This window comes from Indicator indicator, chromosome 13, assembly GCF_027791375.1.
Source record: "Indicator indicator isolate 239-I01 chromosome 13, UM_Iind_1.1, whole genome shotgun sequence".
NCBI lineage: Eukaryota > Metazoa > Chordata > Aves > Piciformes > Indicatoridae > Indicator > Indicator indicator.
In genome coordinates this window covers 13,541,501-13,557,248 of record NC_072022.1, presented here as the reverse complement: position 1 = coordinate 13,557,248, position 15,748 = coordinate 13,541,501, and the positions used below count along the sequence as shown (strand labels likewise).

At 38.5% G+C, this 15,748-nt stretch overlaps 1 protein-coding gene across 3 annotated transcripts in view; it reads left to right on the top strand.

The window, feature by feature from the left end:
• Window positions 1-15,748, top strand: part of ARMC8 (armadillo repeat containing 8) — a 64,873-nt gene that overhangs the window by 33,316 nt on the left and 15,809 nt on the right. For all 3 annotated transcript variants that reach the window (XM_054386349.1, XM_054386350.1, XM_054386348.1), the window contains 4 exons: window positions 4,863-4,943; window positions 8,321-8,396; window positions 8,487-8,577; window positions 12,832-12,892. In XM_054386349.1, the coding sequence (XP_054242324.1) occupies window positions 4,863-4,943; window positions 8,321-8,396; window positions 8,487-8,577; window positions 12,832-12,892 (309 nt within the window). The remainder of the gene's footprint in view (window positions 1-4,862; window positions 4,944-8,320; window positions 8,397-8,486; window positions 8,578-12,831; window positions 12,893-15,748) is intronic.

The following is a 15,748-nucleotide window of genomic DNA, read 5'->3' as shown; positions in this document are numbered from 1 at the left end:
CTGGAGAATGTTTTCTGCGATGTTCTGTAGGTTGAGAGGAAGAAAAGTACTCTTCCTCATTTGAGTTCTACCAGTTTCAGGTTTATCCAGATAGATGTTCATTCCTGTTATGTAATGCAGTTCTCTTGATATGGGAAGACTAATGTAGAAAGATCATCAACACCACCCCAAACACAGAGGTTTGTGTCTCCCCCCATCCCAACTTTCCACACGCCTCTGTTTTTTATATTGTTGTGGGGTGGCTTTTTTTGTAGTTACTGTACCTATGGGCTACACAGTAACTATCAAAAGAATTCAGTGTAGGAAATCAGTTTTGTACAGCATGCTTCCCCTTTTAAAGGGAAGTTTAAAACTAAACAGTTTAAAACTAAAACATCGTGGGTCATATTTATTGCACAAACTAACAAATGAAAAAATCCCAAACTACTGAATTTTTAAATATTTATGCCTTCTCCCTAAGACTCCCTAAGAGTCTTCTGAAGCTCTGAATTAATCCTTTGATAAAAATTGTTTTTTTTCCTACTTTGACTTCTTTATGTACAATCATCCAATTGCATTTCCTCTGTTAGATGAAACTGAGGACTAAAAACTGTAGAGTTAGTATGATATAAAAACATAACCCAGCTGTCAGTATTTATAGACAAAAGACAAAAGCCTGTTCTGGGATGTGGAAGTTCAGCTCTGTGGCTAAATTGGGAAAATAATTTTGTATTTTAAGAATGAAAGTTCACTAGTGAGGCATCTCGTGTTTACATGGCCCTTGGAAGCCTTCTTAATAGGCTGAGTAGCTGGAACAGGTGAAAAGCTGGGCCACATTGCAAGGAAAATAGTACAGGTCTGAATGCAGGCTGCTATACAAATCAGTTTCCATAATCCAGGGGCTCTGCAGCAATGTTAAAACCTGCTGGCTGTGAGAACTGCTGAGTAACTTCAGGTAACTAATCTGACATAGAAACAGTTTTTGTCATCTTTCCTGATTAACTTCCTTGTAACTCCTGGTGACTTACGTATCAAATAGGTTGTTAATAGAGCAGCTGTCCAGTCATTTAACCAGACTAGAATAGGGAAGGTCTTTCAAACCTTAAAGGTCTTGCTGTACTGTTTTAATGTCTCTTCCACTCCCAGAAGTCTTTCCAGAACAAATCTTACACTGAGTATTTTAAAAAAGGCAATCTTTTGGAAAGAAAAAGTTGATTCTGTGAGCAGATAGAAAATTAGGGGATGAGTTTGAGTATTAGGAAATAGTTGCATTTACAGAATAATAAACATTAGCTGCGTAATGAAGAAATGTATTTGAGATTAAGCAAACAGATCTTCACAAACGTTAAACGGATCAAGAGCTCATTTCTGTCTTGTCCAGGCAAATGCAGCTGTCCAGCGAAAATCCAAAATGCCCCTTCTTTATTTTTTGTATAGTTCTTAAGTTTCAAGTCTGATTATCAAGGTCAATTTTACTGTGTTTTTAGACATACCAAAACATGCCTAATTCAGTGAAGCAGAATTTCCAGGGAATTTCCTGGTTTGTGTTGATAGGCAAAATTTGTTCTTTTTTAATTAAATACTGAAAGGTTTAGTATTCACTACATTTTTAATGAAAATTCCATCTTTGTCCCAGAAGGAGTGAGTGAACCTTCCTGATTTTTTTTTTTTCTTCCCCCTGAAGAAATAAGTTACTATAAGCTTTTGTATTTAGGTAAGGCACAGCACAGATTATTGCCACTCTTATGTCTCATCAATTAGTAGATTCATCAATTAAACCAGTAGTGGTATATCATAGCTCCTACCCTCCTTGTTCTTGAGTATTGTTCCCTGCTTAGATCTTGTGCATTTTTTTTTCCTCCTCTTCCTTGCCAGAGTCACCTTTGGGTGGGCTTCTCAGGTTTCCTTCTTTCTTGCCTCCTTAATTTCCCTGGAAATGCTGGGACCTGCTCTCTTGAGCTAGGAAATTCAGGTTTCTAGCATGTTGCTGCTGTTTTCTGCTTTTACTTCCTTCTTTTTCTGCTTCTCACTGCATTTTTATAGTTAAAATTAACTGATGGAAAACATTTACCCTGGAGAAGAGCCATCCTAAGAAAGGGAAAGTGTTGATTTACAAGGGGAACAGATGCAGTTCTCAACATACAGAGCCAGGAATCTATCAGCATCTAAGGAAATAAAGTGAAATGAGATTGGTGTACATGGTATGCTAAAATGCAAGTCAAAATCAGCTTTTAGAAAGTCTCTCTATCACAGTTGATTTGTTTGCAGAGGAAGCACTGCGAGTAGCTAAGCTTTACTATTGTAATGGTCACATGAAAAAGATAACATATACATTTGGAAACACTATGGTTGTATGAATAACTTGAAAAAGCTCTGGACCTTTTATTTGAATGTGGTGACATCTCTGCATAAGTAATAATTTCACACCAGTTGGGAATTAGATCTTGTGTCTGGGAAGGATCCAGGGTAAAGCCGGTAGTCAAGGCAGCTTCTCCCAAGCCTGTTCTGAGAATATTTTCTTGCATGATCTTAGGCCTGAACAAGGGACATTTGCATTTAGATAACTGCTTTTAAAATTTCATTATGGAATGAATTGTTACATTGTTCTGTCCTACTGTCTTAAGGGAAATTGACCTTTTGTAATGGAAAATCATGTAAGATGTGCGGTTTCTGTTCTTGAAATATTATGGCATTCAGTCTTATTTGGATAACAAGGTCACTTTAGTAGGACTGGCTCCTGAAGCACTGTTGGTTTACCTAAAGAGAGGAAAAAAAAGGCAGAAAACCTTGCCATTAAGTACCACTGAGTTGGTGCCTGAGCTGCTTGTAAATAATACATTCTATTCTCAAGTTTTCACATTTATATTTGAAGCTCTCCCTGTTTCTGGGTCAGTGATTCTGCACCCAATGTGCATTAAACAGGCAGGACTGGTGTGCACAAACAGCATATGTGCAGATTAGTTATTTCCATCTACATTTCCTTATGCAGTAAGGATCCACCCAAATGTTACCTGTACATGCATTTGTCCTGTTTGCACAGAATTGAAAATGGGAAAATCACTAATACTTGAGAATTACTAAACCTATCTAAGTCAATATGATTTCTTTTGCTTTAGTTTCATTCATTATTTTTCTATCATGTATTTTAACATCTGTTCCTTAGCTTCAGCACTGGCATAACTGTGACTTTAAGTCATTGCCTCAGCCACTTCTGTGTGCCAGTGTAAGTTGTTTTCCTACTTCACCTACGCTGTTTTACTTGCATTTTTGGTAGAAAGCTCTTGGGGGCAGTAGCAGCTGAAGCATCTCTTAAAGCACCAGATATATTGCATCTAAAAGTAACTTTGTGCTTTTTTTACTTAGAGGTAAGGGTTCTGAAAACTTTCTTCTGAATAAGAGGGATCTGATTTCAACTGTATTTCAAATATGGAGGGAAAAAGAGTCAGTCATAGGATGCGTAGATGTGCCCATAACTCAGCTGGGTTTGAACAAAAAGATTGAGCAGTGAAGATACTTTATTCACTTGCAGATTAGTCAGTAAAATGCCTTGTGGTATGATTTATGCTGTGACAACTGTAAAACTGACTCACTCCGGCATCTCCACATCTCTCCTGTGTTGGGGTACCCAAAACTGGACACAGTACTTGAGGTGTGTCCTCACCAGAGCTAAGTACAAGGAGACAATCACCTCCGTACTCCTGCTGGACATAGCATTTCTGATACAAGCCAGGATGCCACTGGCTTTCTTGGCCACTTGAGCACACTGCTGGCTCATATTCAACTGACTGTCAGTTAGAACCCCCAGGTCCCTTTCTGCCAGACAGCTTTCCAGCCACACTGCCCCAGGCCTATAGCATTGCTTGGGGTTGTTGCAACCCAAGTGCAAGGATGTGGGCGAACCGTTTTTAACCAGAGCAGGGTGGTAGATTTAGGCAGGACATTAGGAAGCAGCTCTTTATTATGAGGGTGGTGGAACACTGGAACAGGTTGCCCAGCGAGGTGGTGGAGGTAACATTCAAGGTCAGGCTTGATGGTGCTCTGAGCAACCTGATCTGGTTGGGGATGTCCCTGCTTATTGCAGAGGGGTTGGACTAGATGACCTTTAAAGGCTGTTTCCAACTCAATGCATTCTATGATAACCTCCCCATAATACAAAGATAGCTGCATGAATCTGCTTCTGGAGAGATGTTTTTAAGTCCCATACCAGATTTCACAAGAGGCTATTGACGGTTGCAGGCCTCACTGAAATTTCATGTTGTTTTTTTCTACCTCGTCAAGCCTTGTAATACAGAAGTTCTGAGACCTTCCTATTGCAAAAATCAGTATTTGTGTTTAATTCCAAATGATTTTACATCTTAGAAAAATAGTGATATGTCAGCCAGTGCCAGCTTGGATCGTGGAAGTCAATAAATATGTGATGGCTGGCTAGATTTATGGCTAAATATGTTTGAACCCAGAATAATTTGTAGGAGGAAAATGAGAATCTATTATTAAAGCACTGTCACGTTGTCTGGAAACGCTTTCAGAGTTAATTCCCTGTCTTCTGAAGTTAGAATTGTTGACAGTGCTTAATATTGTCAGTGAAGATGTCAGCAGTAACTGTTGATTTTTTTTTTTTTTATATGATTTGTAGAGAAAATTGTGAGCTTTCAGTTGTTTCTGGTATGAAGTATGGAAATGGAAGTTCCCTAACAATGTTTCTTCATTTGTTAAAGCTTAGTTCATTGATGAAGTGAAGATTGGAAATGATAACTAGAACAGGACAAATGCTGTCAAAATAAGAGTCAAAAATCTACCTTTAATGCTTAAGTTGCAGATAATGGAAACTTCTTCCATCCCCTTTTAAAAAAAAATAACCTGTGTTCTGTATTTTTCCTTTGAAGGGTCCAGATCACCAGACAATCTTATTTAACCATGGAGCTGTTCAGAATATTGCACATCTGTTAGTCTCCACCTCCTATAAAGTAAGACATTAAAAATATTTCATGTTTTATGTGTATTTATGAAAGGAAACCAAATGAAGATTATAGAAACTGTCTATGCATATGAACTAGAACTACAGAGAGGTATAATGTGTGTTTCTAGAATAACAGTTGCTTTTATTTGTTGTATGGATTTCTGTCAGAATGAGACCTGTTGTTTTGGAGTCCTCTGTAAATTTAAAGCACTATTACTGAAAACAGAGCCAACTGCCATTGATCCAATGAACAGTCACTTGGCAACCCAATAATGGTCTAATTTGTTGTGCAGCAAACGAGAAAGGGAGATTAAGCTGAAGCAAAGCAAATGTGAGCTGTCTTAAACAGAATTCATACGTGTGAAAACATGGACATGGAGCACATGGCGGCCACCAGCTACTTACGTTTTGTGTTCACTGAATTACCAGAGTCTCAATTTCATTCTCTATTAGGTTTTCCAAGTCCATCTGAAGGTAGCAGCTCTGGCAAAAAGCACCATACTGTACTTGTAACTTGGTGGCAAGGAGGGTTGACTAGCTCTTTTCAGTTTAAGGCCAAAACTTCAAACCCTAAGTGCAGCCTTTAGGAGTCTACTGTACATTAGTTCATAAAATGTTTGAATGCATAAAAAGCTTTCTGATACAGTTCTGGGTAGTTCAGTTTTTTGAGGGCTAGTAGATGTCTGCTCTGCAAGTAATTTTGAAATCTGAAGCCAGTCCTGTGATCTTGAACTTGCAGGGACTTTCTTAAGAAGATGCCAACTTATCCCCAGCCCCTCTGTAACTATGAATATCATCATTCTGAAAATAAGAAACACTTAGAAGTACCTAAATTTATCTTGAGTTATTTTTATTACGATCTTTCTACGAAATGTGTAATATGTTCTGCCTTTTTTTTAGTTGAAAGTAGGCTATTGGATGGTTTGACAGAGACCTGTCTATTTTGATGCCCTGCCTAATGCAGAACATTCTTGATAAAGTATCTTCCAGCAGCAAGAACAGTCTTTAAATGAGAATTTCAAGTGAAGGGAAATTTGGTGCTCAGTTCCAAGGGATTGTTAATCTTGTGTGGTGCTTTTTGTTTGTTTTGGGGTATGGATTTTATTTTTTTTTTTTTATAAATTCAGTAGGAGTTATGTGGTCTTTAGAATTCTGTAAGACAGAGATCTACAGGTTTTATCTTTCTCTACTAATAGTTTTCACCATGATCAAGGAATATTTTGCTTTCTCCATTAGCTGACTTCTTTTTACCATGTGTTACTAGGTGAATTTTCCAGGCTTTGTTCAGCTTTGAACCTTTTAAAATTTTTTCAAAGAGCTGTTTTAATATAATTGGGTCAAGGTAAGGTTTTCAAGCTGCTTTTTTCACCAACAATATACATGTAATGTTGCATTAAAAAATAGTATATACAGTTAGTATGTATGTGCAGTAAAAAATGTGTGTATATGTTGTCTTAATGGAGAGATGTATGAAGTGTATTCTTCATTTCTTTCTGTACTAGTTTGGTCAGGCCTTTAAATTTTAGGTGTACATCCTGAACTGCTTCATGCACTTCCATATGTTAATGCTTGTGGGATTGACAGCTTCATTGTGATCTAAGGTGCTCGCTTATTGTTCTGCAGCAATTGCAGATCTTCAGACTCCTCAGAGTGTGTCCAGAGAAGGGCAATGAAGCTGGTGAAGAGTCTGGAGAACAGATCTTGTAAGGAACAGCTGAGGAGTTGTTTAGTCTGGAGAAAAGGAGGCTGGGGGGAGACCTCACTCTCTACAACACTCTGAAAGGAGATTCTAGTGGGGTTGGGGCTTGGTCTTATTTCCCAGGTAACTAGCAATAGGACAAGAGGAAACAGACGGAAGTTGCACAATAAGGGGCGGATATTGGAAAAAATTTCTTCCCAGCAAGGGTTGCCAAGCCCTGGAATAACAGGCTGGCTATGTAAGTGGTGGGAGGCACTGTCTCTGGAGGTCTTCAAAAAGATGTGTAGGTGTGCCACTTTGGGACATGGTCAAGTGGGCATGGTGGTGTTGGGTTGACAGTTGGACTTGATCTTAGAGGTCTCTTCCAAATGAAATGATTCTATGATTCTAAATAGTTAACTTCCAGCTAGGCTTTAGTTGTTTTCAATAGAACCTTTACCACCTGCCCTGGCCTTGACTTTCTTCTGGAGGAACACAGCTCATGAGGTGTGGGTCTGACTTGTTAATGCTTTTTCGATACAAAATCTGCTTCCTAATGCTTTGAAGCATACACTGCAATCATCAGATGGTCTGACAAGCCAATGAAGTGGTGTAAAACAGGGCATTGGTTCTGAAGCTAGGTGGGCTGCTCTCTGTTCCTTCTGACTAAGGCTTCGCTGATGGGAAGTGATCTTACTGTGGCTGTGAATTAGAAAATTCACACTTACTGTGAATTAGAAAATTAATTCACAGATGTGTGATGGTCAGTGCTGCTTTGTCTACCCTTGGACTTCAATGTTTCTAAGACTTTTTGTTGAGGAGGATGGGGTGGGCCTGAACTTAATTTGCAGTAAGTGCTTTCTGCAGTAAGGGGATTCTTTAGGTTGAAATCTTACTCCTTTTGCTTTGTTTTGACATTAAGATGTGGTAACAGAAACATGGAAAGACGTGGACAGAGGTTGAAATATGTGCTGCTGTAGAAAATGAAAACTGTTATCTGAATTAAATTAGGTTATACTTCAGGAGAGAAGATAATGGTTGGTCTTCCTTGTCAAAAAAGAGGTTATAAAGACTTCATAGTCTGGTGTAACTAGCCAACTATGAAATAGTGTTCAGTTAAACCAAACATGGGTTTTGGACTGGAGGAGGAAGATGAACCATGAAGAAATTCATAAATCCTTTTTGTATAGATGATAGCTAAGGCTCTGTAATGGCAGTAAAACATATGGTATATAGATGTTTTAAGATTAGTATAAACTTACTTCAACTGGGTAGTTCTTCTTAGACATTTTATTAAATTTACCTTTAAAGGTTTTTGAAATATAAACTTCAATGACATGTATTTCTGATTCTCTGACATATTTGAGAATCCTGGAAAGAAAATGAACTATTGTTGTGAAAATCCCCTTTTTTGTTGTTATTTTGCACATTTGTGAGGTGTCACAAATAAACCCAGTATTTCTGTCTAGTTCCCAAGTTTTATCCTTTGCTTTTTCACAAACAATTCAAAATATACCTTATAGAAGGATAATTCCAACAAGGAGATCCCTGGAGTCAAGGTGTGAGCCAAATGTTTCCATTTTTCTTTTGTTTTTTATTGGTTATACAGAATTATTTTCTACAAGCCAATGCCAGCAGTATAGACCAGTCTTGCTCTTAAGTTAGCATCTACATTTATACTTCATATATATTCTGTTTTTACACAGGTTCGAATGCAAGCATTGAAATGCTTCTCAGTTCTAGCCTTTGAAAACCCACAGGTATCTATGACTCTTGTAAATGGTAAGTATAGTGCTGCTGTTGGTAATTTGATGCTCCTTTTACTGCCTGGGTGAGATAGAATTACTCAGAGTTCTCTTTCATTGTTTGCAGTGTCAGTTGATGGAGAATTGTTACCGCAAATTTTTGTGAAGATGTTACAAAGGGACAAGCCTATTGAAATGCAGCTCACATCAGCCAAATGGTATTTTTCATCAGAAATTAAAATGAGATTGTATGCAATGTCATGCTTACTTGTTTAACTGTTCCTTTTTTGCTTGTTGCAAAATAATATGTGATCTAAAATCTTAGGAATAATTGTAAATGATTTTTGCATTATCTAAATTGTTGAAGTTGTTAATTGGATTGGATATTAGAAAAAACTTCTTCCCTGAAAGGGTTTCCAAAGACTGGAACAGTCTCCCTGGGGAGGTGGTTGCATCCCCTTCCCTGGAGGTATTCAAAAAACATGGAGATGTGGTGCTGAGGGACATGGTTTAGCACCAGACTTGGTCGAGTCCAGCCATTGTGACTCTCGCATCCTAAAGGTCTTTTCCAACCAAAGTGATTCTATGATTCTAATAATTTTTCTAGCATAACTTTTTCTCTTTGCTGTACATAAAAAAGGAAAAAATGTAGCTGGGCAGCAGTTTTGTCATAAATGTGTTCAGATGTAGGGATTTTCATAAGCTGAACTGCAGTTTTCTGAAGGAGCTTGGATTTTATAAGTTTAACTTTGAGTAGGCTGTGGTCAGTTTTATGTCCCTACAGAGTATGATACTGAAACATCATCATGCAGTGCAAGTTAATGTCCTTGTTGCACCACTATTCAGACAACTCCTTCAGGAGGCTGAGAACTGTATGCATTAAGATGATGAGAGAGTGGACCTAGTCCCTCTTCCCAACTGTTTTAATTTAAAAATATTAGTCTTTAAGCTTCAAATTCATACAGCAGAATTGATGTTATTAATTTTGTAGTCCAAATAAAACTTTACCATCTGATGTGGGCATATTTCTGTATGTTCATATTCATAATGATTGTCTGCCCTGTCACAAAACTTGACCAAGTTTCCTGACAGCAACACTGGGTTTATTCTTACTTCATAAGCTGTGAGTTGACTCCCTTTTCCTTTTGTTGTGTTGATAATAATGGAATAAATTTATATTTTAATTATGTAAAGAGGTAAAATTATCCCTGACTTTAAGCTGCTAAAATTTAAACAGAACTCAAGAGTTTGGTCACTGATTTGATATTTCATTGACACTTGAGTTTCTGGGTGAAGGACAAATGGGATGGTAGGATTGACTTTGTGTACTGTTGCCAGGTTATGAGAGCTCAAGCCAGTCATGAAAGCAGTTATTAGGGTGGACATGTGTGTGTAGATTGTCTTAGGTAACCCCAGTCCATGTGGGAGGTCAGCCTGGGGATCTTCAATGCTCCCTTCCACTCACAATTTGTCTATGAAATCTAGTTTTACTGGTTTAGTTAGGTGATTCTTAATGAAGAAGGCAAGTTAAATCAACTACTTTGTGGCAGTCTCTGTTGTGTTTGATTTATGTTTTTCTTTGAAAATTCGAAGAGAATGTAGAGAATTAAATATTATAGAAGTTACTTTTTATACTGATCTTGAGGTACAAAGCATTTGATAAGTCATCGTGGCAAGTTGGAGTGAAACTAATTGTTCTGGTTCTGGACTGTTGTCTCATTCTGGGATCAACATTCCCAGATCTGTTAGTGTTCCTTTCTGATCTGTTTCAAATTGGAAGAATTTGGGTAGACAATCTCATCTTTTGCTGTTGCTTTGCAGTACTTTGGCTCAAGTAGACCTTTGAAACCATGGAATAAAAAGATATAGTGAAAAGTTAAAAAGAAAATTATGGGAAAACAGAAAGTAAATAGTTATGCTGAGTTTCAGATTGGGTTTCCACTTAGTCCACAGGCAGCCACCCTTAGCAGGACACTCAAGGCCTCAGATTCACGACAGTCATGGGGACTTGCAAAGACCTGCTGGCTTTTCTGTAAGTCCATTCCCTACTTGATTCCCTCCAAGTAAGACTCACTCTTTTTTTTGTTTGTTTTGTTTGGATTTTTTTGTTTTGTTTTGTTTTCTTCCCTAATGAGAGCAGGAAGTTAAATTGTCTTGAATCTTCTTTGGTTTTTTTCTGCTTCAAAATCAGACTTCATTTCTACCTTGTCAACTTTGGTCAGCGAATCTGCAGTTGCTCTCTGGTTTATTAACAGTGTTCTTGCAACATGGATGTAGAAGGTTTTTTTATGCATTTGTGCAGTTAAATTTGTTGGAATCCAGGCTGACATAAAAGGCTTGAGACTTTCTTTTTGTTTTTCAACAACTGAAATAGAACCAAGTCAGTACCTCTTAATTGCATTGAAGTAAAGATCCTTCACTTGAGAAGCAATGGAGGCATGGAGGAAAAGCTGTAAGCCTCTTAGGAGTGTGATTTGCAGCGACAGTGGAGCAGTGAAATTGTCTAATAAAATTACCTGAATTGTTTCCAGCTAAGCCAAGCCTATTTGAAGTAAAAATATATTTACTGTATTTCATGTTTGAAATAGGGCTGCTTTGTCTGGCAGATAGGTCTGGCTGGACTGAGTGGCAACTGCAGGATGGGTGCTTTCCTCCTGGTTGTTGAGGTTTGCAAATGGGTATTTCCTGCTGTTGGCTGCAAGGCTTAGAGGTGAATCTTTGTAAAATTATCTCTGTGCTAACAGTCAAGTCTTATCTTTTATCTTCTGAGAAATAATATGTAAAAAGACTTCTTACCATGGGATTTTACCTGTGGCTGTCACTGGTACGTGTTTGGAACAGGATCAGTGATGTTACCTTCTAAGAGGTGAAAGAACTCTTGAAAGGAGTTCAGGAATGCAATGGAAGACAATACTGTTACAGTCTGTTGGCATATTACTGCTCCTTAGCTGAACAATCAAAATTGACCCTATGTACACTTTTAACCTGCCTAACTGAAAGCTGAAACATATTAGTTTTAAGTCACCTTTACTGAAATTCAGTTATGTCTTTAACCTCAACTGTGACATAAAAGACAGTTACAATGGCTTAGTTAAAAAGAGAAAACAAAAGGTACTTGATTGTTCCTGCACTGAATGCAAAGCAGTTATCCTTCAGCTTCATTTCATTTTCTTGTAGTGGACCTGGAAAAAAACCCAAGCCTGTAATCCACTTTTATTGGTGGAGGACTGCTTCACATTTGTGGTAACTTGGAGCACGCATACAGGCAAATTAACAAAGCAACTTTTGCCTTTGCCTGCACTGCAGTTGGAGTTGTCATATCCACTAAGTTGTTCTCTAATAAAGATCAAATGCTGGGTTAGTTCAGTGTCAGAGACTTAATTTGGTACATCATTAGCAAGGATGTGCTTATTGCAGCAGAGTGCTAAGGCATGCCTGTGGACAAGCATCATAACACCACCACATTGTGCAGGCTAATGCAAAGCTTGACTGGTTTCTAAACTGTCAACTACCAACCCTGTATTGATTCTCCTGATTGTTTTCAGTGTGCTGTGTGCAGTAAAGGACAGGTCTATATATAGTGCTCCTTTATATTAATGTAAGTTGTTACCTTTATTTTTATCAAAGAGGTTTGTGGATCAGTTGAGTTTGATGGTTAGACCTTTTTTGACCGTTGTGTGGTATATGTATTGATATGTGCTCCAGCAAGATATTCTGCATTGGAAATATTCTTAAAATTATGCCTGGAATAGTTTGTTCATGTCTAGAAAACACTTATCATGGAATCACAGAATGGTTTGGGTTGGAAAGGACCTTAAAGATCATCGAGTGCCAATGCCCCTGCCACAGGCGGGGCCACCTTCCACTAGACCAGATTGCTCAAGGCCTCATCCAGCCTTTAAATACCTGCAGGAAGGGGGTGTCTATGACCTCCCTGGGCAACCTGTTCCAATGTCTCAACACCCTAAAGAATTTTTTCTGATATCCAGTCTAAATCTACCCTCCTCAAACTCAAATCCATTCTTTCTCACTGTATCACTACAAGCCCTTGTAAAAAGTCCTTCCTCAGCTTTCTTGTATGCCCCCTTCAGGTACTAGAAGGCCACTCTAAGGTCTGCCTAAGCCTTCTTTTCTTCAGGCTGAACAGCCCCAACTCTCTCAGCCTGTCCTCATAGGCCTCCAGCCCTCTGATCATCTTTGTGGCCCTCCTCTGGACCCACTCGAGTAGTTCCATGTCTTTCTTACACTGGGGGCACCAGAACTAGACACAGTACTCCAGGTGGGATCTCATGAGAGCAGAGTAGAGGGGGAGAATCATCTCCCTTTTCCTACTGGTCACACTTCTTTTGATATGTATTAAAAAGAATGGCAGAACAAAGGAAGTACATTTCATTAGGCAGTTGGTTGCCACAAAGTCTTACTTAAGACTATGGAACCCACTGATAGGTGACTGTTTCATTATGTTATTGCAGCCTTACTTCCATGTGCAGAGCTGGAGCAATACGGACAGATGATTCTTGCATCGTTCTTAAGGTGAGCAGGTTTCTGTTCAAAATGTTTTCCTTGCCTAGGGCTATCCTGGTTTTATTTGTCTCAAAAAGCAGCACAGAATCTGTTGCACTAAAGATTTCAAAGCACCAAGTACTCCTGATTTTTTTTTTTTTTAAATAAGTTCCCTAGTTTCCCTTTGTGTCTTTATGCATGGCTTTTAAAACAAGTTTTAAATAAAGAATCATACTAAAAGGTCAGTATCCAGGAATAAATAACCCAGAGTTTGACACACATCCATTTGACGTTTGTAACCATGTCAGTAACGTGGAAACAACATTACTGCTTTGGTCTCTGTACATGAAGGTGCTGGTTTGACTTTCAACAGCTTATTTCACAAGGCTGGAGTCAGAACACTTGCACAATCTGTATGTGGAGCCTGTCACAAGCCCATCATTTTTCAGATTTCAGTGTTTTTGTACGTATTTGTCTGCTTCGTACTTTGGCGAAGGAAATTTGTTATATAAAAAAACCTTGTCACTGCCATGCTGACATACTGGATTTGAATATTTTTTTTTTTTTTATATATACTGCCTGTGGTGTTATAAGGAAATCCAGTGAACTTCATGATATACTATAGGAATTTAGTCTTTCTTAGTAGTCATACTTCTAAAGCTAGTCAAAGGAGAAAGAAAACGGGGGTTGGGGGGAAGCTCTGGATGAGCAACCAGAGCAGATGGAGATCAGGTAATAATGCTCTGCTTGTTTTTTAGGAGACAGTGAAATACTCCTGTAGCACTGACATAAGAAAACGTGTTTGCTTTCTTTGGTAATTATTGTAGCAGTCTGGCAGACTTCAAAACTTTTAATATGTTTTCAGCATCCTTCATTCCAGAGAATTAATAACAAATAGTTCAGATTTACAGAAATGCAGTTTAAATACCTGAAGAATATATGTGTGTGTATTTCCACACTCTGCCCCACTTCTTATGTGGCCCTGTCCAGAGACTGAGGAAACCACATGCTTTCTTGGAGTGAGCTTAACAAGTGAAGAGTCTAATCAGAAGATCAATTATCAGGATTTGGTGGTTTGTGATCTGAGACACAGTGACTTTTACAGGAGTTCTTTGTCTTTGGTTATGAAGGTCCCTCTGTGGTGGTCAGTTCTCCTGTGAACAGACAACCAACAAGCACGTGTGACCAAAGGTTGTGCTGCAAGCCCATGGCACTGCAGATAGCTGTGTGTACTGCACAAAGCAACAAGTAGTGCCCACCAAAGACTACTGGTTACTGCTTTCTAACCATGCCCCTGATGACTCCTGCAAGCTTACATTTTAAACTGGAAAACTATGACCAAATTGTCAAGAGCTGTCCCTTAGTCCTACTCTTTGGTAATGCTGGGGAAAGAGTAGGTTGTATGTAAGAGTGCAATGAGAAAACTTCCTTTGAGTATCTATGGCTGTAGAGTCTGGCATATCTACAGCTTTTGTTAGTGGGATTTTGCTGTCCATCATTCCAGGTAATAACAAATGAGAAATCCATGTGTTAGTTGCTAAAATGGCTCCTATCTTTTTGCCCAAGAAAGTCCAGAATACAATTCATTCCAGTGTTGATGGTGACGTGCCTTCTGCACAGGCATCTGGCCTTACAGCAAGTGAGGAAGCCAAGCTGCATCCTTTCTTGTTCTCCTGCTTATTTTTTTCCAGACTGACTGTCCAATACCTTGATCTTTCTTCTTTCTCCTTAAAACACTGGCAAATTGAGGACTACAGTTCCATAAATCCTAACCCATTTCACTTCTGTAAACCTCATTCTTCTTTTGAAAATTTTATTTTTTTTAAGAAATCTATCACTCTCTGCTTAACCCTGGATTATGTCCTGGTGAGGATATGTGAGTTCCAGAACTATACTATTCTGTGGCAGGTTATTGCTGCAGGCTGGCTGCTAACCCTCTGCATGGAGCTGTGCATGCTCTACCACCTGAGTCATGTATAACTGTAGTCATTTCAAACCATTATGAATTGGTTTACTTGCCAACCCACAGCAATAAGAGCACTTTCTTTTTCATGGAAGCTGCTTCAGGGCAAATACATGGTTTAAGCTGTGGACTAAAATTTCTTGTAGTACTTGAGTGTAGATGAAAGAGTTGAGGACACAAGGAAGGCACAGAACCTTGTTTTCTTGTTCAGACAACTCAAGTAATTTCTGCTTTTCTTCTGGATCACTCCAAGAGCTTGTAGCTTTAAGATAATACACTGTGTCTGAGGTAAATCCAATCACTAATTATTTGATCTCTAGTGAATTAAAGCAATGCCCTTCTTTAGATTTCAGAAATTATTGAAGACAGCTTTAACCCTTTGCTATCAAATTTTCTTCACTTGGAGGACAGTCAAGGGATGTGCGTTTCCAAAATGGTTTTGATTTGTTCTCTTTGCCCAGCTTGAGTAGTGGGTTGGCCTGTTACACATGAAAAAATAAAATCAGTTGGGGTGGGGAGAGGGCAGAGAAGGCTGGTAAATCATGGGTTTGATTTGGAATTCTAATAACAAAAATAACATCTTTTCCAGTTAATATAACACATCCCAGCAATACCACATGAATTAAGTATTTAATCTTACAGTCCATTTTCCAACTTCTGTCAGCTAACCAGAAAAGGTCAGGTATGCTTTGTAGCTCTTCATCTTGCACTTCTAACACTCCTCTGCATTAACTTGGTTGTTCTGGCCTGCAGGTCTAATGGAACAGTTAAAATATGTCCTCAGAATTCTTGATTTTGTTTCATTTTAAGCATAGGGGATTGCTAAAACTTAAAAAGTATGATTTTTGTTTCTTGGGTGCTTGCTGCTAGTGACGTAACATTTAGCCCTAGAATTCCAAAAAATAGCTCTTTTCAGGCCATTT